This window comes from Crocuta crocuta, unplaced genomic scaffold, assembly GCF_008692635.1.
Source record: "Crocuta crocuta isolate KB4526 unplaced genomic scaffold, BGI_CrCroc_1.0 scaffold266, whole genome shotgun sequence".
Lineage (NCBI taxonomy): Eukaryota > Metazoa > Chordata > Mammalia > Carnivora > Hyaenidae > Crocuta > Crocuta crocuta.
In genome coordinates this window covers 8,103,418-8,129,488 of record NW_027531005.1, presented here as the reverse complement: position 1 = coordinate 8,129,488, position 26,071 = coordinate 8,103,418, and the positions used below count along the sequence as shown (strand labels likewise).

The window sequence follows — 26,071 nt, the reverse complement described above, 5'->3', positions numbered from 1 at the left end:
ACATATATTTACTGTATGGTCTGTTATTCTGGCGTTGATAATAGCGTAAACTTCGGTCCCAATATCTCTATCCAACCATTCAATTAGACTCAATGGAAAAAGGAGTAAATCAAAGAAACTTAATACAAATATGCTCATTTTATCATCTCTGCATTTGATCTAGAACTTGGTCCCACGTGTTGAGGAAATGCTGTCATGCGTCATATTTTAGTTTGGGAAAGAAGTAGGTGCAAACCATGTATTTATTTTGATGTTCTCAGTGTTTTCCTTAAGTCTAAGTAGTTTTACCACATCCTGCCATTAACTTCAAAGAATAATTTTGGATACATTAATCCTTCCATGGAAAACTTCCTGATACATAAAGTGCTCTGGCCATCTGTAATAATATGAATTCTTCCCACCCAGTATCCTCCCTAGAAAACATCTGGAACAATGGAAAGCTCCCATCAACACTGCTAAAGGAGTGCACATTTCCCAACATTTTCCAGGGAGCTGTGTGACCACTCTAGGAGCAGGGAAGCTATATAAGGTCATGGGCAGTTAGACTCCATCCTTCTTTGAGGCCACTGCCCACAGAGGATGTGCTGGCCAGCCCATCTGCCATTCCAGCCATTCCGCTTACTCTATAAGTGTAAGGCTATTGTCCTGTGTGTTAGCTTTTCTGCTCAAAAGTAATCTTTTAGAATAGCAAGGAAAAATGGATTTAACTTACAACAGAGTTAAACTAACAGCGGGACTGTGTTCTGGGGGAATGAAGCCGTAACAGAAAGGATTTAAAATCATACTGTATGAAAGGCCTTACAAAAAAGCAGTTAAAAGCATGAGCTTCTGCATTTGTCAGACCAAGGTTTGTGTATGGCGTGGCCACTTACTTTCTAAGTCAGTTATCTAAGGAACTTTAATAAGCCTCATTTCCTCATCTGAAAACCATAACTATCTGATGGAATTGTGATGAGGATCAAATAAGATCAGGCATGCTAAGTGTTTAGCACAGTACCTGGTATATAGGAAGTTTTCAAATGTTAGCTTTTATGCTGATACTACTAGGAGCAGGTAAAAAATAGGAACTTTGAGCCTAAAGAACTCAAGACTCAGGAACAACAGGGATCTGAAAACATTTGAAGGACTGTCTGTCTCATGAAAAAGACATACATCAGAAGACAGGAGCAGGACCAATGCATAGAAGTGATTGACCATGACATCTGCCCCCGTCTTAAGCACCAGGATTGCTTCATCTGGTCCAACTGGCTAGATGAGCTTCCCCATGCTTTCTGGAATTAAAATCTTTCTGAAAACTATTCAAAGGGAGGAAAAAATTCAGTTCAGAATAAAGAAAAAATATTCCAGGGGCGCCTGGGTGGCTTAGTCAGTTAAGCGTCCGACTTTCGCTTAGGTCATGATCTCGCGGTTCGTGGGTTCAAGCCCCACGTCGGGCTCTGTGCTGACTGCCAGCTCAGAGCCTGGAGCCTATTTCAGAGTCTGTGTCTCCCTCTCTCTCTGACCCTCCCCTGCTCACGCTCTCTCTCTCCTAGAAATAAAAATATTAAAAAAAAAATATTCCATTACAACATGGAGTGGGATAATGGTAAGATTATTAGCATTCCCTCACTGACATTGTTAAATCAGTTCAGGATGCATTCATTTGGTACCTACTGTGTGCCAAGGACCATGCCAATTACCCTCAGGAACAAAAGATGAGTAAGACATGTTTCTTACTGTCAACAATATTATATTCTAGAGAGGGGTTGGGTGGAAACACATTTAACAAAATTAAGAGGAGCAAAAGGCAGCACTGAATTGACTATGTACCAAGGATCTTAATAGATTAGATTCTTCTTTGAATGAAAAGCTAAAATGGAAGATCTCAGAAATCCCTTCCATCTCTAAGGTTCCATAATGGTATTATAACTAGGAACGGGCACCTGAGTGGCTCAGTCAGTTAAGCATCTGACTCTTGATTTCAGCTCAGGTCATTTCACAGTTTGTGAGTTCAAGCCCTCCATCCAGCTCTGCGCTGACAATGCAGAGCCTGCTTGGGATTCTCTCCCTCTCTCTGCCCCTCCCCTGCTTGCTCGCTCTCTCTCTCTCTCTCTCTCTCTCAAAAAATAAACTAAAAAAAATTTTTTTAAGGAGAACTTGGAAAAACAACTTTAGAAAAAAATATTTTGCACCAAGTTTCCTAAAACATTTTTTAAATGTTGGTTAGGAAGTATGATATTTGAAAACAGTGGAACCCCACTAATGAATTTAACTGAGTTACATAAAACAAAGCAAAATGCAAAACTGTCCTTTTTCCTTCATAAGAATAATTCTTTTTTTTTAATTTTTTATGTTTACTTAGTTTTTGAGAGAGAGACAGAGTGCAAGCAGGGGAAGGCCAGAGAGAGAGGGAGACATAGAATCTGAAACAGGTTCCAGGCTCTGAGCTGTCAGCAGAGCCCAATGTGGGGCTTGAATCCACAAACCATGAGATAATGACCTGAACCAAAGTCAGAGGCTTAACCGACTAAGCCACCCAGCTGCCCCAATAAGAATCATTTTCTAAGAGCAAATAGATTCTTTAAAGATAATTCTCATCATGTAGATGTGATCAGCATATTTATAGGTTTTACATTTATTTAACTTCAAAATCCTAAACTTGTTCCACCTTACTAGAATAAAATATTAATGTTATTAGTTTAAACATCATGAAATTTTAAAAATAAGGGGTTAAAATAATATTTATTCAACAACCTTGGACCACTACAGTATGTTAGATCACTGATTTAATATCCATTTTTTTGATATCATACGCTAGACCTAATACTGATCAGTTAAGGCTGAAATTTAACTGTAATTACAGTCCAAAAATACAGGTTTTCATTTTAGTTTCCCATAAGTCAGTGAAATACATAAAAGTAAATATAAGCCTGAAGCTTCAAATCCCAAGTCTCCCAGCATGTGTTTAAACCCACCCTGTTTCACATGTAGACCCTTGGCCCCACACTACCCCCAGGACAGTGCTGGCTCAGAGCAGCATGGAGGTGACAGATGGGGCATTCAGTTAAGAAGTGGTGCTGGGTTATTTTATTTTCATTAGAGAAGGAAGCTGTGGGAAAAATATTCTCTACTTAATCTATTTTATTTTCAGCAAGGTGTTACCTGTAAATACTAATTTATACACATGCAAAACTTCACTAGGTACTTTAGCTGCATGAATATAAATGAAATAAAGTAATCCAAACTAAAAACTGGAATTTCCAGTATCTTCATTTCCTTGGGCAGAGGAAATTTCTGACATTTGTATCAGAAGGTGAAAGGTACAAATGTTATGCAGTTCATGCCTAGAAGAAAGAAAAATTATTCCCTCAATAAAAAGGTAGTGTTCTTTGTCCAGAGTGAGCCTGTGTTTCTATGCTGGAACATTGTATCAAACACAGAAAAAAAAAAGGGAATTCCAACCCAAAAGACAGATTTAAAGGCTGCCTCTGCCCCTGCTTTAGGGTTAGTCAGCAGCTTCTCCTCAGCCACAATTCCACCTCTTATACCTTCAAACTGGCGGTACCGGGAAGCATCCAAAGAAGAAAATTCTTCTTTTTTTTTTTTTTTCCAAAATTCAACTTAGTAGCATTTTTGTTTGAGTGCTGGAACAATAGCAAAATTTAGCACAGCTCATCTTTGGGTCATCCAATCTTTCCCTTGGTTTTCTGATTTTTAAATAAAAAGCGACTCCTACCACCTAACACGTGGATTTGCAAAGAATAACAGTACTACTACTTTTTTAGCTCAGTTGGCTGGAGCATGGAGTTGGCAAGGTCCTAGTCTCAAGTCTGGCCTTCAGAAAAACTAGATAGCCTTTCTCCATGCCAGAGCCTATTTGAACCTATTAATTGTGTTGTTTCTTGGTCAATGACTGCACCTCTAACGTTCACCTACCTTTGTTCACAAAATAAGGCAATTCAAGATGAACAGCTGAGAAATTGGAAAAAAGGTATAACTCAAAATGAATATCCTACTGATGGTGGACATCAGTGTCTCCCTCCTCATTATCATTATAGCAAATATTTATGGTGCTATTTGCCAAGAATCCTGCTTAGGACTCCATCCACTTTACCTTGTTTATCTTCATTTAAGGGGCACCTGGGTGGCTCAGTCGGTTAAGCGTTTGACTTCGGCTCAGGTCATGATCTCATGGTTTGTGGGTTCGAGACTGCGTTGGGCTCTATGCTGACAGCTCAGAGACTGAAGCCTGTTTCAGATTCTGTATCTCCCTCTTTCTGACCCTCCCCTGCTCATGCTTCTCTCTCAGAAATAAAAAAATAAAAATAAAAACTTATGAAGAAGGTACTATTATTATCTAGTCTTTACATATAAGAAAGCTAAGACTTAGATTAACCAGCTTGCTTAAGGTAATATAGCTAATAAGCATTATATCAGAATTTGAACCCAGGTAATCTGGCTTCAGAGCCTGGCCTATCTTATATAATTCATACTAATCTGTTTTACAGTTTACTTATCTAGCACTACTAGATAAGTGTGTTACGATAATCCATAATTTGAATAGACAGCCCCTTTGATAAATATCTATAAGCCATAAATATCTGCACAACAAATCTGCCTAAATATGACATGCCATTTGCTTTATAAACAATATAAATTCAAACATTCTCAGAGCAAAGATGATAAACTACTTTGAGAACCCTTACAGAATTGTCACAATATAAATACTTAGATTTAAAGTGTAAGAAATAATACAAGCACTAATCAAAGCTAGAGTTTACTCTTAATCTATGTGAAAGGAAGCAAAGGTAAGAAGCTGGAGCAAGAATACATCACCATCCTCACATCCCAAGGAAGCCCAGTGTGGCACTGTGGGGGACACAGAGACAGATCCATGAATTCTCAGAAGCTGGGCATAATCAATAGATTGGGGGCTATGTTACACCAAGGAACCCGGCCTCCCAAGCACAGACGGAAGCCTTGGGAAGTCTTGGAAGGAGACTAATGACCAACACTGAGAACACATGCCTATTAGCTTGCTGGGCCTAATGGGGTAAAGCAGCAGAGATTGGCCTCATTCTGGAAACAGATAAAGTTGGCTTTGGATGATGCTATACCTGGACTCCTTCCCACCCCACCAGCCTGTGCTCATCATGTACTTAAAAGACACAAAGATTATGTGTATGTTTTTATGTTATGAAGAGTGTTTAGAGATAAGGAAAATCCCTAATTACAACTAAAAGAGATGTCTCTGTCTTTTGCCAGAGAGTGTATTCTATCACTTAAATTGGTAAAAAGACCATTTTTTCCCACCATGGGGAAAGAAGGGCCTCTTGTGACCCTCTATTGATTAAGATTGCTGTGGAATGTTATTTGCAATCTCATTGCATAATGGGAATCAGGAGGTAGCTGTCATGGTTTCTGAAGACAAATTGCTGGTAGCTGAGACAAATCATAGTCTCTTTCTTCTTTTACTGTTCTCAATTCCCAGTTAATGTGTATCTTACAGTCTAAGTTTCTTAAATCAGTCTGTTCTACTGTCACAGGTAGTAAAAATGAGTACAAGTGGTAATCTGAGTGACCCTGCTTTAGGAATCACGTTCAAGTGACCATTATGCTGATCATTACTCCTGAGCTATGCATTATTTAATAAGGAACACAACTTCCAAAAGGGCATACAATTAAAAATAGATCCATATAGCAGCTGCTGTGATTATGACCAATATGAACCGAAATCCAACCAGGCATGAGTCAAAAGAAAAAGTCTGCTGCCAAACGGGACATTGTTCAATCTCATTTTTGTTTGTGTACTTTTGACTTGGTAAGTCGGCCAGCAAGTGATTTATATGGAGCAGTGGTTCTCAAAGTGTGGTCTGCGGAAAAAGCAGCATCAGCATCACTGGGAGCTGTTAGAAATGCAAAATCTTAGACCCCAACCCAGACCTACTGACTCAGAAATTCAGAAGGTGGGGCTCAGCAATCTGTGTTTTAACAAGTCCTCTGGGTGACTGTGATTCAGGCTAAAGTTTGAGAACTACTGGGCAGGAGCCAGAGGAAAGCCTTTGGATTGTCAGTCTTCCTAGGAAGGTACACCTTTGGTTGCAAAAAGTTATTTTGACAAGAGTCTGGGAAGAAACCTGTTCTGAAACCAAATAAAACCATCGCCATCTTCAATTTTGCTGTAAACCTAAAACTTCCCTAAAAAAACAAAGTCTATAATTTTTTTAAACCAACCGCTGCAATATTTAGGTTGAATAAGAAGAAAGAAGGGCATAGGACTTTCCTTATGTATGTGTGTGGAGTGTTTGTGTGTTTATGTATCCTGACTTGCTCTAGAAAGGTTTTCAGACAAAAAATATTTCTTAAAAAATAAGTAGCAGCCAGGGCAGGGGCACCGGAGGCCTGTGCACTGTTTCTTGGGTTGGCCTGAGGCACCGAGCTGGAGCGTGAGAGCACGGAAGGGCTGGGACTTGGATGCCACCTCCAGATGGGGCCCGGGGGTGGCAAGGGGGCTGCTGTGATGCCAGGCAAAAATATCTTCCTGTTTGTGCCAAACTTCATCCGTGAGTGCTTCCAGTGGCTCCAAAGCAAACGGGAGGGAAAGGGTCCTCAGGCAGGCTCCCTGATCCCACTCTGTCTGCCCTGTCCATCCCAAGGCTCTGCTGGATTGCCTTAGTCATCGTTTCTTTCTACTTCATGCCCTGCTGCCCCCTCAAGGCCTCCTCCTTCTACTTGCTCAGTGGACTTCTGGATGCTTTCCAAAGACACACTTCTCAAGCCTTTAATCAACCCTCAAGCCTTCTGTTTATCCCTTGTGCTGGAAATGAGCTCTTCTGCTGCCCCCTCCACCTGTTCAGTTTCTCTGAGGGACTCTGAGCTAGCTCTGTGGGTGTTTCTGATTGGGCCTCTGGATCACCACCCCTATCGCTGTGCTCAAGTCTCTCATCAGTGTCATCCATCTGGTCACAGCTGCATGCAACATGGCTGGCCTCGATGTGGGGGACGGTGCCAGGAAGAAGTAACCTGGAAACCTCCAGTCCCTGGCTGCCCACCTGCCCTGGGAGTCTCACTGTGCCCACATGACTCCCCTTTCCCTCCTGCGAGGTCCCAGGCTTACATCTTCCTGAGGTGTTGTCCGGCCTGCTAGGAGGGAGGTCAGCCTCTTTGGTGATGTCATGTTCTCCAAATTCCTGAGGAGCAGTCCCACCCTTGGGATTCCCAAGGACCTGGACTTGAAATCAAGAAGGATGCACCCATATAGGCAGTGCTCCCGAGACACCAACAGACCTAAGGACCCCAGGTGGTGGCACCTGCTGACTTAGCCCTGGGGTCTGGCTTGGCCGGAGACTTTAGGGACAATTGAGTGAGGGAGATGGGGTAGGGGCCAGGTTTCTCAAAAGGCAGAAAATCACAACTGGGTGACTCAGTCAGTTAAGCATCAAGCTCAGTCAGTTAATCAAGCAACTGACTCTTGATTTTGGCTTAGGTCATGATCCCAGGGTTGTGAGATCCCACCCAGCATCCAGCTGCGTGGAGCCTCCTTGAGAGTCTCTCTCTCCTCTCTCTGTCCCTCCCCTGCTTGTGCTTTATCTGTCTCAAAAATAAATAAATAAACATTAAAAAAAAAAAAATAAGGCAGGGAATCAGACCTGTGCACCTGCCTCAAGGAAGCCTTTGTTACCACAGGCAGGAAGGAAGAGGTCCTATAGATCCTTTCCATCTCGGTCTCCTGTATCAGTCTATCCTGACTCTGAAAACCTAGATAATAAAGGTAGGGGGAGAGGGGGCAGGATAGGGGCTTCATTCGCCAAGATTTGGTTTCCTTTGAAATATTCTTCAACCAGGGCTTGGGTTGAGGGGAGCTTGGGGAAAAAGAAAGACTCATCTGGATGCTCTTCTCCTAGTTGTTAACTGACAGGCTTTGTCCGGTCATTCCACGGTGACCTCAGAGAGAGGCCCTCCCTGCCACCCAAGCTCATGCTCTTTGTCCACCTCCTTTATTTTCTTTATGACATTGTTACTGTCTACATTTATTTGTACACCTCATATTTCTACCCCCACCAGAATATAAACTCCCTGAGGACACAGACTTTTTCTTGTTCCTTCTCTATCCCCACAATGAAGATTAACCTTAACCTGGCATATCATGGCTGCTTCATAAATATTCATGAACAGAATGAATAAATAGATAAATAAATAGCATCCAATCACAAGCCATTCTCTTGGAAAGATTCCTCACTATTTTCAAAACAACCTAATTATTTAAAATACTCCAAATTTAGGCATTAATCACTTCGTAAGCTCTTAAGATATCTTCAGAATTCACTGTAGGATTTCAGACTTTATAGAGCTAGAAAAAAGGAAAGTAAGATTAACTTAAATTCAGCAAGTTTAAAATCTGCTCCACCCAACAAGAGTCATGATGCTCCTTCAGTATTTCGAGCTCATGACCCCTACATTGACTCTGTTTCTGATTGTCATGAAGAGGCACAGTCCATGATGTGTGCCTGTGAGTCTGTCTTATAGCAAGGTGTTTTGGCAATTCAACAAACTCACTAATTTTTTGCTTCAAAAAGGGGCCCTATGATTCCAAAATTCACTTGAGCCCTTGTGTTTTAATGAACCTCTAGCATTGTTTTAACGTTTTTTTCAAATGATAAATGACCTTAAGAAATCAAAGGAAAGTATGGGGCGCCTGGGTGGCTTAGTCGGTTAAGCGTCCGACTTTTGCTTAGGTCATGATCTCACGGTTCGTGGGTTCGAGCCCCGTGTCGGGCTCTGTGCTGACTGCCAGCTCAGAGCCTGGAGCCTGTTTCAGAGTCTGTGACTCCCTCTCTCTCTGACCCTCCCCTACTCATGCTGTCTCTCTCCTAGAAATAAATAAAACATTAAAAAAAAAAAAAGAAATCAAAGGGAAGTAATCTATCACTAAGGGATTTATTAAATTATGGTCTATTCATATAATCAAAAACCAAGCAGCTGTTTTTTAAAAAGGTTTCTAGGGGCGCCTGGGTGGCTTAGTCGGTTAAGCGTCTGACTTTCGCTTAGGTCATGATCTCGTGGTTCGTGGGTTCGAGCCCCGCGTCGGGCTCTGTGCTGACTGCCAGCTCAGAGCCTGGAGCCTGTTTCAGAGTCTGTGACTCCTTCTCTCTCTGACCCTCTCCTGCTCACGCTGTCTCTCTCTCTCTCTCCTAGAAATAAATAAAACGTTAAAAAAAAAAGGTTTCTAGTTCTCAATCCTACACAAATATCAGAATCACCTAGCAATTATTTAAAATACACCAATGCCAGCCCCACCCCAATTTCACTTGTCTTAGACAGTTTGAGCATCTTTTTTTTTTAAGCTGTTCAGGTAATGCTAATGTGCAGCCAGCATTGAGAATTACTGCCACAGAACTATATTAACCAACATGGAAATGTTGCTGAGATATATTATTCCATGAAAAAAAGTTATAAGACATTTCTCTTTTAATAAAATTATATGTCTCTGTATATAATTTTACTAATAGATATATGTGTTTAGATGTGGTCTCCTTCCATTTTACACTATTTACTTATCCATTGGTTAAACATTTCAAAATGAGAATGTGCTCATGTCTTTTGCTTATTAAATTTTTAATTTAAAAAACTGTTTAGAGAAAATGGGAATGTGTAGGAAAATGAGGCAGCACATGAAAATAGTAACTCCCAAAATATACTATGTCTCCTTCTTTCTGCCCTGCTTCCTCCTTCTGTTCCTTTCTCTCAACGAGTATAAAAGTAAAACAAATAAAATTCCATTTCTGTCCTATCTACCTAACACAGATTATTTCCAATGTTTGGGACTGGGAGAGGGAGAGAGTACAGATGGAGGAAGTAGAGAGGTACAGTTCATTCATTCATTCATTTAGCAAACATTTATTGATTCCCAGACAGGTCAATGCTAGGTACCGGAAATAATAGCAACAACAAGAGATCCATGCCCTCCTATATATCATAGATATATCCTGCCCTACTGGAGCTTTGTTACACATAACAAAGAAACTCAATCTAGCCAAGAGAAGTGATCTACTTCCCAAAGTAGATATAGACCTTCATCCTGGAGTTAAGGGTAGCCATTAAGGAGTTTTAAGAAGGGAACTGACATTACCAAGTCTACATTACATTATATTTATGAATGAATATTTATTATCTGACTCCAAGTTGAAGTGCCAATGACCACAGGCAATGCCCACTTCCCCCAATACTCTCACTGAGAGCCACTATAAGAGAGAGTACCCATCATCTCTCATTTGAGGTGAGTGGGCTCTTTACAAAGTTAAATTAGAGCTTTCTACAGTGACAAAGGATTGGCTTAAATTTATCTTTCAATTTATTTGCCCTCAAGTAACATTTAACATGAAATGTTAACTCCTGCTGAGTTTATTGATTGGGTACATATACCTGTCCATCTAACTAAGATGAGCCTGACTATGGCAGATTTACTTCGTCTGAGTTTACACTTAATAAAGTCCATTGTATGCAATAAATAACTCGCAAAATACTTGCCTTTAGGGAAGTGGTTGCTACCATTCTTAGGGTCTCTTGGAAGAAAACATCTTTGTAAACATAGCAAGGTAGGGGAAGACTTCCAGGGTAATTGGATATTTCACTGTACTTCATTTACTTAACATTAAAGTCAATTTTAGCCATTTATAACCAGAACACTTGCACATGGAAAGAAATTATCCCACCCACAAGAGTATTTCTATTTAAGTCTCATTTGATTGCTTTGTGAAGTATATACTAAAGACTACTTAACTACCCTTCAAGAGTAGAGAGTTCATTCTCTAGGTAAAGTTAACTAGAAAAACAAGAGAGAGAGAAATTATATCTGACATTGTCCTTTTATTACCCAGATGCAACTACATGGACATTAATGTGAATGGTTACCTCCAAGCATCAATGTTATTTTTAACTTAGAATGTTCAATCTTTGCTCAAAGTAAGTATATCATTAGCGTTTTGAGGAGCAAAATTGCTCTAATTTAAAGGTGAGGGCTGGAAAATATTCTAGAAAAGGGGGGAAATCTGAGCTCTTTATAAAACATATGCAAATTCCTCAAAATTGCTTTTTTAAAAAATAATTTAAATTATGGGTTTCTCAGTCAACATTTCCAAAAGGCCCCCTCATTCTTTTTTAATTCTTTCCAAACTATACAATCTCTGAGAGCTTGGCCCCTCTTTTCATTGGTCTCTCTGCAATACAAGAGCCACTAGGGTGACATTTTCACCTCTAGATATGTAGGATGAAGCAGTTCTGGGTTTGCTATTCTGCAGTTACATGTCACATTATCGTAATTGATACTACTATTATCTAAAACTATTAACTTGCTATAAGGATTAAACAATCACTTAAGTGACCACTCTGCCCCCATATTAACCCATACATGACATGCGTCTGTTTTAAGGTACAGCAGTGCTTCTAAAAAGTTTAGATCATTAAAGTCTTCATCTGTGGCTCTCAAACTTGTTTTCACTCCCAACACACCTAAGAAATGTAAACCACTGGAATCCATAGAAATGATTCCTAGGGAAGGAGTGGGGAAGGGGAAGCATATACTCACACACTGGGTCCTGTCATTTGAAAAGCCTCTGAGTTGGTTTTGATAACTCAACACACCCCGTTGAGGCTATAAGGAGAGAGAGCGGTGTGAACCTCACCTCATGGGGATGAAAATCACTGGTTTAGCAGTGCATTCATTGTCCTGTGGGCAGAGGCCACAGGAAGCTTCCAGCTCAGCCCCATGTCCAACTTTCCTCTGAAGTTAAAAAGTCTGATTTTTTTTCATTAGTCTCCAGGTTGTGGTAGGAAGATTAGCAAAAATAGGACAATATCTCTTCCCTCTAGAAAGGAGTAGGGCCAGCTGTACTCTGGGCAAAAGAGGTGGCCCCCCATGAGGTATAGTCTCTGGTACAGGAGCTAAATGAACCTCTCCAACAGATGCCTGAACCCCTTCACAAAGACAAATTATTTCATCCCACTGTTAGTGATCCTGAAGAAAATAGAATCTTCCTGGCTTAAACATGGACCTACTGTATGCAGATGACTGATAATACATAGCTCCTTTCCTGAAACCAGGCTTTGATTAGAACATAGAAGGATACAGAGTACAGGAGAAGCTGCCACAGGAGGAGCAGGCTGAAGCAAGAGGGAGATGCCTGGAGGCCTTTGTCTCCCACATGACTTAGCCCTGGCAGATACAGCAGGTGAAGACAAGGCTATTCCGGGGTTGTCCAAAAGAGAGACAGAGAGAGAGAGAGAGAGAGAGAGAGAGAGAGAGAACTAAGACATCTGGATATTCCAATTTTAGCACAAGTATTTTCTACACAATTTTAAAACAGGTTCTGGCTACACTCTAAAATCTTCAACTAATGTTTATTGTTAAGCAGGACAGTGAGTAAACTCATTAATTAAGGCCCTGTTTGCATCTCTTATTATCACTGTTAATTGTTTGTGTGTTTTCAAACCAAGATGCTCTATTTCTTTTAACTTCATTAATTTAGGAATAAGTGGCAATATATTGACATCTGTGCATCTTTCTTAGGTTCAATGGGTCTTATGCTGTCCTAAAGGGGCCCAAGAACCATAAAACTGCCTCAAATGTTCACTTTTATTCAAGTCATAGCATTTGGTTTAATCATGCTACTGTTTTTCAAAAAGAAATTATAAGCCAATTCCAATGCATTAATTTGTTAATCATTCCTTTGCTAACTATTCTAATATTTCATGGAAATCCTAACATATGTGTTTAAACAGAATACATTCACATATAAAGTGAAGCATTTTCTATTCTAAGAATGAATATCATCATTTCATGATTAATATCAGTGTAGAGTGCTGACTGGAGGTCTCACATAAATCATCAAAGTAAATTAAAGTAGCAAAACAATAAAAGTTACAATTATCAAGTTCACATTCATGTGGTTCTAGCTGGAAGATAGGCTGAGCACCTACATTCTGTCACTTACTTTTGAAAGACATTTTTCAGGCCCCAGTAATTTTATTGATAAATACATTTGCTTCCACATAATAAATACGCACACTGTGCCAGTGACCTGATTTTAGTTATGATATTTACCACAGCTAACACTCTGTCCTGGCTAAATGTCACCCACTCCCTAAGATTTGGTCAAGGGTGGCAAGAGTAGTTCTCTCATGTGCTGACCACTGTCTTAAGAGTTGACCTGGAGCACTGGACTCTGCCCAGAGAATCAATGGTAATTCTCACACCTAGTCAAATATGGTCCCTCTGGAATTATCCAAGACAGTAAGGAGAGAATTGGCCAGCCAATGAAGGAAGAATGGAGCAGAGGGAAGGGAGGTTGAGACTGCATAAAAACAAAACCCACTCTTCAGATGGCCTGAAGGTTCCTTCAGCAACTCAAGGAGGTGAAAGACATAGGCAGGTAACAGTGGAACCCTTCACCTGTATTTTCTCATTAAATCCATCCCAACACCTAACACAATATTATCCCCATTTTACAGATAAGCTGATTCTATAGTAAAATTAATGTATACAATCTTTAAAATGTTCATATAAGCAATTATGACCAATACCCCACTCCTCAAATCCTTGTCTACTTTTGGCTGGCCACCAGACTATAGGAAGGAGACAGGATTCATAGGAATTATGATGGGATTGCAGGGAACCAGAATTAGTGCATAAGGGGAGGGTAACAGAAGGCAGGGAGAAGATGCTCATGAAGGTTTACTTCTTCCCAAAAAGTGGGTGTTGTAAAGGAAATAAAAGAGAGTGATGAAGAGAGAGAGGGAGAGAAACCAACAAACAGACTCCTAACTATAGAGAACAAAATGATAGTTACCAGAGGGGTGAAGGGAGGGTGAAATAGATGACGGGGATTTAAGAGCAGTACACTTATCATGATGAGCCCTGAGTAACATACAGAATTGTTGAATCACTATATTATACCCCTGAAACTAATATTATACTGCATATTAACTATACTGGGATTAAAATTTAAAACTTTAAAAAAATAAACAGAATAAAACAAAATAACATAAAAGTGAGTATTGTTGAGCCACAATCGCTGCGTTAAGAACAGAAAAAAAAGATGCTTAGGAGCAACTGGGAAGAGAAATCAAATCAGAGAGGAAAAAGATGCTGGGAAAGTAGCTGAAACTGGATACCATTACAGAGCACAAAATGGCATACAGCTCAGAATTGAGACTTTGAGGAGAAATTCTAGATCCCTGGATGTGGTTAGAAATCTGGAAAATCTGTCCAGGCAAGGGGTCAGCTAGCCCAGGAGAAATTTTTCTAAAAATGACAAATTAGAGCACCTTTGGCTGGCTATTTTAATCTTGTGTCCTTCTCATTGCCAAAAGGCTCTTCCTAGTGTCCTTCAAAGTGTCTCCAGCATTCCTTGAAGCCTGATTTGTGCCTCTTCAATACTCCTTAGACACAGAGAGCTTCTGCTCAGTATCCTCATTTCAGAAAATTTCATCAGTTTGAAAACAGTCATTAGGCTGCCTCTTAGCATTCTGTCCTCTAACTAAAGGGATTCATACAGAAGCTGGACTGCCACTTAGGGGGAGGTTACAAAGAGGATTCCAGCATACAAAGTGAACCAGACTAGATGGTACCCCAAGATATTTCCCAAACCAAGAGCATCCCAAACCAAGATGATTCAATTCGATTCCTGTCATTTTTTTTTTTGTGAGGTAAGCTTTCCATCATTTATTTCATATGTGGCACTGTATCTGTCACCTGTCCAATTTCTCCATACTCTTTTAATACCTTTAAATATGATATTCACAGAAACAAGTGTCTTACAATATAAAAAAAATCCCCCACTAATTCAGAATAAGTTGGAAAAGTCATGTCCCACTAAGAAATCAATGAAAAGTATTTTCAATTCAAAAAAACATCTACTATAGAACACTACATAATGGATATTGATAAACAAAATGAGAAAGTTAATGAAAGATGGTGAGTTACAGCAACTGTATTTTTATGGCACTTTATACTTTAAACAGTATTATTCCATTTTATTTTGTCAATTTTATTTAATATGTAAATGCAATTTATAGGTAGATTATCAAACCTATATCAGAAAAACTTGAATTATTCTGCTAAACTTGAACTTTTAACTCAATATGAATTATATATAATTATTCCAAGTCTGCATCAGAGCAGTCTGAATTAATGAGGTTCTTCTCTATTGCAGCTATTATAAACCTGACAATTTTATGGCCATGTTATATCCCAGGGTGTCATTCCCATCCACACATTAGTAATAAATACTGTTTCTTCATACAGGAACTTTTGTCATAACAGAGCATTCCACTTTAAAGAAGCTTCACCACGTAAATTATCTTATATCTCAAACACCATAGAAATGTTTTATATGAAAAATGTGCTAAGATTTCATTGTACTCTCTAAAAATACTTGCTTTGACTTAAAATGAACATCAGTAAGAAGTATATCCCAAGATGTTAAGGACCCAACATATCCCAGAAATTATCACCTGTTTGTTCAGGGAGAAGAAAGAGTCATAATTAATCCAATTAAATAATGGAACTAAATCAATACATGTATAAACACAGAACGGAATCCTCTGTTTGAGCAACCTGGTGACCCTGAGAGGGTCTATGAGCATCTTCACCATGTTCACATTCTTCTTAAACCTGTGGTTGGAGTCAGAACAATTTACTGTCTTATCACAATGATCAGAAAGATGATGCCTTCACCTACCTTAAAAAGTCTTAAAATGTTAGCAACCATGATGGACACGGAGCTTGCTGCAGCACCTATGACACCAGAAATCTTGTCAGGCTTGGTGAAAATGGGTGGATCTCCATTAGCACACTTCACGTCAGAAGCATCTTTCTCTATCAATGCCTGCACGAACGTTAATGACTGCTCCAAAGCATACGTGTCCCTGGAGCATGTGTCAAGGATCCGGACACCCAGAGTAATATTGGAGAGGAGATCAGGGTCCTTATTAATCTGGTCGATTGCATAAAGCATGGCCTCCAGTCTGTGGATCCCCTTTTCCTTCTTCAGCTCCCCACAAGGTACCCCTCTCTCTCCCTTTGCATGGACAGGGAAGAGGCCCCCCAAAATGATGTCCCCATCCACTCGTATGGAATGGGCGTACTCCTGGCTGTGAGTTCTTTGCATCATTGTGAGGATCCAGTAGAACTTGGCGGTCAGGAGGAAGAAACAAGGGCAAGAGGCTGATCGTTTTCCCTCGCATACCATTTTCTCCACAGGTGGTGTTGCAACCCAAGACCCAAAGTTTATTCTTGCCACAGAAGAAAGGGGACCACCAGAGGCTGCACCTTCTGGAGGCTACCATCAGGGCCCATGGGGGAAAAGGCTCTGTGGGTTTTAGCAAGTTTTCTTGATTTGAATGTCACAGTGAATTTCCATCAGACCCCTAAGGTTCAATTTTATTTCCATATAAAGTCAACTTGCCTGGAATGGTGCAAAAATTAGAATAACAGCTGAGGTTCTGAAGGTGGGATGAGGTCAACAATTCACGTCCTTGAAGTCAGCCCTGTAGCAGAATTATTCCTGGGGGGCAGGGGGAGGGAAAAACAGGGTTCAGTTCAACGGGTCTACATTTTTCATATTTTTAAGCCCTGTTTACACCAACCTCTTTTTTTTGTTTCATTTCCCCTATTCAGTGAGAAACTAATTTTTTTGTCCCCCTATGATTTTGAACACCTGGCTGCACTGCATCCCAACAGAGAGATTGATGACACTTTCGGAGCAAGGGAAAGAAAAGTACCAGAAACTAGGTTGATTCTCCCAAGCCAGAAAGTATTTTTATTTACCATTTTATTTCAATAAATCCAATTTCCATGAGGGTAAAAATCCTGTGAATGATGGCATTATTTCTTTTCATATCTGCTTTTACTTTTTACAGCTGTCTGAATTTAGCATTTAAATGTTGTCCACAAAATCATAATGAAAGTTTATTTTCTGTGATGTATTCAACAAGCCAGTCATCTGTTAATTTCATTTTTTGGTGCCTCAGATTTTCCAGTGTGAAAAAGTGATTATTTAATCACAAAAAGGAAGGAAGGAAGGAATCCAAGGAGTCCAAAATATATAAGTTTTATAGCTTGTGAGAAGATTTAACATAGAATGTCAGCTATTTCATATAAATTATCTCATTGTTCTCTAATAACAAAACAAAGACTTGAAACTGAAACATGCGGGGAGGGTATGTGTGAAGATATTTCTATAAATTTGTTGGGGTGGAAGCAATGGGTATGCTTATAGTTCTGAAGTAAACATTCTTTGATCCTAAATCAGTAGGAGCAAATCAGAGCTGGAGATCAATTGAAGAGCTTCTTAATTTTGTCTGACTCAGTGGGGAAAACAGTTATTTCATCAAGATTAGAAACCTAAAGTGAAAACATCTACCAGCAAATCTATAGAAAAAGTTTATTCTAGGACCTTCAATCTTAAAGTCCATGAGAGTCTTTCAAAGCACTTTTGTGGAGTTTTCACTGAAAGCAAGAACTAACTTAACATAAGGGAACCTGATATTTGAAACATACATATAATTAATAAACAGCACCAACTTGTTTTGGCAGGATAGTTAATCGAGGGCTCATTTCTGATGTATGTATGTTTGAAGCCTGAAATTTTGACAACTCTCCTCTAACCTAGCCAACCAACATCTGGTTGTATTTTCCATTCACTTGTTTAATTTCCAGTTCATAAAATTTTCATTCCACCGTCCCTGTCCCAAAGGAAAGTATACTGACTCTCTAGAGGATAACTGAGCATATGTCCAACAGCCTTCAGAGAAAGCTGTACTTTTATCCCATTTCAGATTAGAGGAGGGGGCTCGTCATAGCCCACAGCCCTGGATTTCTGAGCATACACTTGGAGTACACTCAGAAATATAGCCAATGGCCCATTCTGCTGATAGGGTTCTATTCTGCCTACGACAAGCATCCCCTGCCTCCAGGCACACTAAGCCCTAGATTCCCTCTATTCTGCCCCAAAATACTTCGTTGTCTTCTGATTTTTCTCACCACTTGACTGATATCCCCTCATGCTCAATTCTCCTAAGCAGCTGCTTCTCCCTCAGAAAATCTGTGATTTGACAATAGCCTGATCTCAGGCATTACATAAAAGGAAACACTTACAAAGTCAACTTGACTTCCTAGATAAAACCATTTAAGTGAGGGGCCATAAATTACATCAACCACCCATTAAGAGAGTAGGATTATGTTTTACAGTTTCACAAGGAAGACTCATTGTAAGACAATAAAGCCTCGTTAACTCTGATCACTAATTCAGAGCTTGAGACCAAGTCCACATGGCCAGACTGACCCTTAACGTATCCCTCCTGACAGAGCACAGAATAAATGGATATGTGGAGGATAAATGTTCAAGGGGAAAGAGAAGGGGAAGGGCACCTGTTGTTCTCCAAAGACCAGCCTTCCTTCATTACACCAAGCCACTCCTAAGTACTTAAGAGAATAAATGGTTTTCAATTATACAAACATAAAAACAGTCCATCTGTGAATTACAAATCATCCTTCCCTGCTCCTGTGGCATTAACCTAGTTCCACTGGCTGTACAGTCCTGGAATTAATAAAATTGAGTTTCTTGGGGTGCCTGGGTGGCTCAGTTGGATAAGCGTCCGACTTAGGCTCAGGTCATGATTTCACAGTTTGTGGGTTCAAGCCTCACATTGGGCTCTGTGCTAACAGTTCAGAGCCTGGACCCTGCCTCGAATTCTGTCTCCCCCCTCTCTCTGTCCTTCCCATGTTCATGCTCTGTCTCTGTCTCTCAATAATAAATTTTAAAAATAAATAAATAAAATTTAGTTTCTTATAGAAGTATTTGTGTTTGTAAGAATTTCTAGTCTTTTTAGCATTTCATCAGTCTATTTAGAGAGTTAAGTTCAGGAAAGGTTGAGGATGAGTAGCAGTGAGGCAAGAATTCGTTTTATTTAGTGGATGAATGCATTTATGTGGAAAACAAGGGGGTCCATTTTGGTTATTATTAATTGGACAGCTCGCTTGAATTTTTGCTTAAGTTCCCTTCTCTGCAACATAGAATTATTAGCACATAACCTCTCTAAAGCTTGGCTTTCTGGTCTATAAAGGGATGTCAGAGCCTGCCATGCAGCACACACAGGAAACACAGTCCCTGGCACAGGGCACATGCGCAGTAACCGGGAGCTGTCACTGCTGATCTAGTCTGTAACTCATTTGCCACAACGCAGAGCAACTTTTTCTATATTTGCCTAGTTGGTGAGGCTTTTACTGAATTTTGTCACTTTAAAATTAAAATCAGAACTACTTATAAAATACTGAAATATTTCAGTTATTTCAAAATCTGATATGTTGTCATAAAAATCAGACTCTCGACAGCTGAAAAGGTTCAGTTTCCCTTTTAAATTCTAAGGAAAAAAATCTATTTCAAAGTTTGTGGAAAACCACATAAATTCCGTTTCATTGTATAATCTTACATTGTCTTACTCTTAAGAAATTCTTATGAGCTTTAATCTAAACCCATCCTACTCAATGAATTTTAAAGAAATGATGACCTTTTTCTACTACAGAACTAAATAGCTCTACTTCATGCTCTGTGCTTGATTTAGAATAAAACAGTTTTTCTCTCAAACGGACCTTCCTCTGGGAATAGGTACAAACTTCACCTGTACTGATGAACTTCTTCAAGGAGATGTGAGGTCTTCAGTCCTGAAATCAACCTCAGAGCAGATGCCTTGCACTATTTCTGAGCCCACAGGAAGGGCTTCAAGACCTCTGAGGCTGAACGATTAACCCTCGAAGCCCCTCCTGTTCATTCCTTCCCAGCCTGTCTTAAGTAAAAGGAACATCATACATCATTAGCACTTTGCCAACAGTCCCTGCTGGGCTGGGGAGAAGACCTCTGGCTGGCACTTGAGTCTGTGACTTCCTAAGAGTGCTATGTTTCCTAAAAGGCCAGCATAAGGACAGCTTCTCTTTATTTTGTACATACCTTCTCTTATACCTAAGTCCCAAGTGTGTAACACAGTGGCTCATGAATTTTCATCTGCCCATCATTAGCTTTGGTAGAAATGAGAAAAGGAGGCCCCGAAAGGCTGAGTATGACCCAAAGCCCTGAGCTACCAAATGGCACCACAATCAAAATCCTCAGGCCCCCAGGATGGGTCTTGTCCTTCAGAAAGCCCTCAGTGCTGCAGAGACTGGCTGCAAAAGCACCCATAAGGATGCAAGCCCTCCCCCTCCACTGAAATCTTACAGAAATGTGTAGATCTTCAGCAGTTAGCCCTTTAAGAAAAATAATGTGCTAATTGGGAGGAGACAATCTGGGGGCATTTCCAGGGCAGGGTAATTTCCAAATATCTCAAAGCATTGAGAATATCAAATATGGTTTGTCCAAAACTCCGTTTCCAACCAGGTTTCCTGGTGAGCCTGATGCCAATGAGAACAAACTCATCATCCCACATGGGACCCATCAGGTCTGTCATCATGTCCTCCTCCAGCACTTGGCAAGTGCTTTTAAGACACAGTATGGTAAAATCCTTACTGAGGAATATCATTAGCCAAGAATTGTGATTTTTTACTCATAAAAAGGCCAAACAGCATCCCTATGCTGGATTCCATTCAGCTCTTTAACAAAAAGGTTAAGCTGAATATTGTCATCAACTCAAAATGGCAAATCTAGCAGTTTCACTTGAAACTGTCCACACTTGCAGCTCTTTTAGGTTGCTTTAGAAAATGCATCACATTTGTCTATTTTCTCCCATGCTACAGCATGTGTGCATGGTGCTGGAATCTTGGGGGGATGGGTGCCCCAGAGCGCAGATGGGCCAGACAGAGCCCTCCCCTGTCAACAGACGCCTGGAAATGGATCCTTGTTTGACAGTCGCTGGCTGGGGACACTGAACATGTCACTTCACCTCTGTGTGCTTCCATTTCCTCATCTGTGAAATGAGTGAGATGGACCATATGATCTCTAAGGTATCTTCCAGCTTCCCGTTCTGAGATTCTATTATTTAATAATAAGGGAATGAGATTATACTCAAACACCAGAGCAAGGCTTTGCCAGCTGAACACAATAACTGATTTTGTTTGCAAGCTGAGTGACTTTTTCCCATCAGTGAGAGAGGGTTGTGAAAGCTCTTCTGTACAAGCAAGCCCCATATTAAGAAAATCTGATACATGAGAAGCTCAACCACTAAACAGATAAATTAGAAGGTGATTATTTGCATTACAAAAGAATTCACCACAGGTTTCCCTTAAACAGCTAAATCCCCCATGCATTTAAAATGCAATCTGATTTAGTAGAATTCAATTTGTACAGTTTTTTTCAATAGCACAGCTATTGCATAAAAAGACCACAGTTAAACTAATGAGAAGGCACTTTTGTAGTATGCATCACATAAGAAAAGAGAAAGGAAGTGAGACCAACATTTATTGAAAGCCCACAGTGCACCTGGAAACTCATACACATGATCTCATTTCCTTCACAAAATACACCTCTAAGACTGGTATCACGGCCCCCATTTGGGATATGACGAACCTAAAAACAGAAAGATTGTATGAATGTGTCCAAAATCTTGGGCCAGAATTCAAATGCAGAACTGCTGCTGTGTTCATTCCCTTACTCCATGCCCCTTAGGTTCAAGAGACCATGATGGATAATGTGGACATGAGTACGGTATCCTGGGATCCAAGAGGTCCCTGATTCTAATCCTATTCCCCTATACTTGCTATATGTCCTTGGTCAAGTCACTTAACCTGGGACTAGTTTCTTTGTTTCTAAACTGAGGAACAATTCCTGGCCACCTCCCAAGACTGTGAAGTCAAATGATAGAATAATGTACATAAAAGTATTTCATAAACTGCCAAGTGCCATAAGAATTACATGGATACTATTAGTTTAACAATCAGTCCTAGAACTTCAATATTTAACTTGTGTTTTGTGCTTAGAAGACCTGGAAAAACCACTTTGTCATCAGACTCACAGCTGGCCAGACCCTAACAAGTCATGTGTCTAAGGAATCAAAGAAGACCAAAGGAAAACTGGAAATAAGGACCCAAGAGGTAAAGTTAATGGAAGTGCAATATCTGACCTGGAGAACTGAAGGTCATGAACACTTGAAGCATCAAAAGGGCTATTCTGAAGGAAGTGGTAATAAGATATTCTTCAGCAGTAAAAAGAAGACAATGGTAATCCTTCCTAAGTTGTATATAGGATATAATGCACAGCTTCTAACACGAAGGTCATTACCACTGGAAGTCAGCTAATAGATTTCCATCTTTAGACATAATCTTGCCTGGAAAATGTGAAATTGGCAACACACATCATCTTCTTGGGCTCTCCTATATCTTCCCACTTGTGCTCACCTGTTCCTTCCTCTCCCAGACCTGTATCTCCTTCCTCCCTCAGGACTGAATGTGTCCTCAGGTCACACTTTTAACACCTGGTTCTCCCATTACTTTGGCCCTCCCCAGGGAGTGAGGTGATTCATTAACAGGTATCAAAACCTAAAGATGTATTAGTGTCATTGGCAATTGGAACATCTGCGTTTATAAGACAATTTCCAAGAGATACATAGTTTCTTTACCAAAGAAATTATCTCTAATAATGTTTAAGATAGGTAATGTAACAAACAAGCCAAAGTCAGGAGTTACCGTGAATCAGGAGCCTCTCAGCACTGTCCCTCGAATCACTCCAATAGCAATGTCTACCACTCAAAAGGCAGGTCTTGGGATAAGAATACATCATGCTCAAGGTTCTTAGTCAGTGAGTTTATCACAACTTGTCAAAGCACCAGGTAGAAATGAAAATCAAAACACCTCTCTGAGCCAAGAAAAAAAGGAAGGAGGAAGAAAGGAAGGGAGGAAGGGAGAGGGGAATGGAAAGGAAAGGAAAAGGAAATCAAATCTAAATTCAATTCCTAGCAGACAGAAAACCTGTTCTTATGATAGACACAATGTGAACCAGCTGACCCTCTGTTCACATCCTCTCCTGGAATAACATGGCATGACTATCCCACCTGAAAAAAACTACATATGTGAGTCTGATGCTGTACAATCAGGTTCTATCAAGAAAACAGCAACAGTTTTCTGAACCTTTGAAAGCCAGCCGATTCTACAGACATGGTACAGGCATGGAGATGTGACCAGGTTTTTGCTATGCATCCAGTTGAAAGATAAATACATGTAGCATCAAGATACTGGGACAGAGCAACTTCACTTCCCTGACTAACGGCAAAGTCCTCTTTATGTTGGGCACTCTAACTACAGAAGAAAGAAACTTAGAAGGAAAAACATCATTGCTACCACTACAGAGTGAGCAAAAGCCTGTGTGTATATGGAGTGTACTGTGCCTCATGCCTAAAGACAATGGAACATTGTTACACAAAGATTGGCACACAGTGTTGCCAAAGTGAATGTCAGTGTGTTGTTCCCTGCATAAATACCAATTAAACAAGCCCCATAGCAGCTCCAACCTGCTCAGCTAACTTTGAAAAGAGTACATATCTCCACACCTCTAACTTTCTCTTGTACTCATTAGAGATCAACTCCTCCTTTTTTCTATACCTTTTATATTTAGATGTTTTTGGAATTATTCAAGTAGTAATAATTTGCAAAGAGAGCATGGTAGGGCAGAACTAGCCAGCACAAACCAAATAGAGCCTAAATAACACCATACAGCTGTGTTCTCAGCACCTTTTTCTTCATTCTGGGTAAATCTCCTAGAGAGCTTCTCCTGAGCTATTGCTCCCCACATCCCTGATTTAAAAGCAAGAAAGCTCTCTCTTTATCTCAGGTATGATGCAACCTGTAGTTGACTCTGAAATAGGAAAATTGCATTTTAAAACCTTACTTCATTTTCCCTATTGGATAAGGCTTTCTCTTCAAAATTATCAGATCACATATTTTCAGGAACCAAGCAATGAATTGCACACAGCTGATTCTGTCTCCTACAGAGACTTTTCAAGACAGTATTCACAAGCAAGTGACCAAGGTAAACTAAAGTGGTTTCTGTAGCCATTTGCAATTATTGACAAACAATTTCATAACGGAAAATGGAAATTACAGTCAAGTGCAATAAGCTGTTTATCCAAGATCTACCTGCTGGTGGCTCTTTTTTTAATTTTTTCTTTCAAGCAAAATACAAGCTATTATCAGAATGCATTTCTACTGTTTATGATATTTCTTGTCAATATCTCCACCACCAACCCTGTCTTCCAGTTCTGTTAAGTTGGCAGGCTTTGTATTCAATCGCGGTAGCGGCAAAGATGGTAGCTTACTCCTGGGTGTCCAAGAGACTCCCATGCCATCAGGTCTGTGGGAAAGGATCACCCTCAAACGGCGAATAGGGCATTCCCTTCCAAAGCAGGACTAGCTTTGGGACTGAGGGCTTTGGGTTACTGCAGCTGGCTGGTGGGTCTATTTTCACCCCCACCATCCCGGGAGCACAGACGTTCTCTGGCCCCAGGCCCTACAATTTGGGCCACTAGGGAAACAATTCTTCAGAGAAACGTGGGGGTGCCGTCTTGCGCAGTTGAGCAACTCTCACACCCCTCTGCATTTCATTTGCGCCAAGGGAGCATGTCAGACAAACGGGTTTTTTGTTTGCTTTTGGCTTTGTTTTTGCGTGTGTGTGTGTGTGTGTGTGTGTGTGTGTGTGTGTGTTATATCTTCACCAACTGTAAGAACCTCAAGGGATCTCTGAGCTGCTGGGCAGAGCAGATGGGCTCGCTACTGGCGTGGCTCAGAGGGTTCTCTACCTGCGTCTCTACCTCTACCTAGATCTCAGCCGGCAGTCACTCACCCCGCCCCCGCTCCCCTCTTCCCAGCTGCATCTTCCTTTTTCTTCCCAGTTCCTTCAGCTGTTGAACCCGGGTTCTGGGTAGAGCCCAGTGTCTTAGAAGTACCTGGTTTCTCTTGCCTTTCCCGCCCCGCTGGGGTATTCCCGCGCCGCCCCAGTCNGGCCCGCGTGAAACTGGGGCCACGCTGGCCTCGGGTGCTTCGGAGGAGCTGTCGGGCGCATTTGCCTTTGCTTTTTAAACTCAAGACCTCGAGACCATTCCTCCTTCACCTCTCCNGAGAACACCAACCTCGCGGGGCTAACTCGGAGAACACGAACTCAAGGCAAAGGTGCGGGGATGGAGGGGCTCTCGAGAACCCCCAACCCACCCGCTTCTCCCGCGACTCGCGCCTTCCCTGGATCATGGTTAGACATTCATCCAGCCCCACTCTCGAGAAGGCGGGGGTTACCCCAACTCATCCCGGAAGCCTCTAACTTCGGAAATCCCTCCCGTTACATTTGCAGAAGGGAGGTACCTCGTCATCTCGGCGGGGCNNNGGGCAGGTGCAGGAGGTCACCCAGGGCAGGCAATCTGAGGAAGAGCGCTTTAAAATCCTGCCGCCGCACGCCCCATCAGAGCACCCTAGACCCTCCTGCCCCCTAACCGACACCCTTCAGTCTCTCATTCGCCGACTAAACTTTTGGGGGATCACATCTCCAAGCCTTGGGAGTTCCAAGCTAAGCCTTCCTCTTTTCTGAACCTCTTCACTGGAACGTAATCATGGGAAGACAAGAGGGGTAGCTGCCTTGTTCTTTGCAACGTAAAATCAACAGATACCCAATCAAGCTCCAATGCCCGGCCAGCCCCTCGCCCCCTGGTGCCCAGTCTCCCTCGCCCCCGTTCCCGTCACCTCCGCCCGCCACTTCTCTCCCAGACTCCGGTGTGCAAGGCCATGTACTTGTGCCCAGGAAAAACAAATCACTAAAGTGATCGGAGAAGAAACAGTGCACCTGGCTGTCTGTCCACTGAACGGTTTTAAAGGAGAAAACGGAAAGGGGAGCCAAATAGGGGGGAATCTCCTTTTTCCGCGAGCACCATCTTTGGGGGGAGTTCGGGGGTGGGGGCGCTTTTTCCCCGTGGTTCGGCACTTGCTCCGCTTTTTCCTCTTTCTGCCGCTCGGCGCGTCTTACCCTGCTCCCCGCAGAGGGCGCGGTGAGGAAGCCCGCGGGGGGCCCGCAGCTCCATGTCAGCGCCGCCGCCGCCGCCGCGCGAGGCAAGCACCGCGGCCGCACTTGTGGCT

At 41.3% G+C, this 26,071-nt stretch overlaps 1 protein-coding gene across 2 annotated transcripts in view; it reads right to left on the bottom strand.

The window, feature by feature from the left end:
* Nucleotides 1-16,226, bottom strand: part of GRM8 (glutamate metabotropic receptor 8) — a 739,885-nt gene extending 723,659 nt beyond the window's left edge. For both annotated transcript variants that reach the window (XM_077770781.1, XM_077770780.1), the window contains exon 1: nucleotides 15,717-16,226. In XM_077770781.1, coding sequence (XP_077626907.1) covers nucleotides 15,717-16,226 — 510 coding nt within the window. The remainder of the gene's footprint in view (nucleotides 1-15,716) is intronic.
* Nucleotides 16,227-26,071: the final 9,845 nt, after the last annotated feature.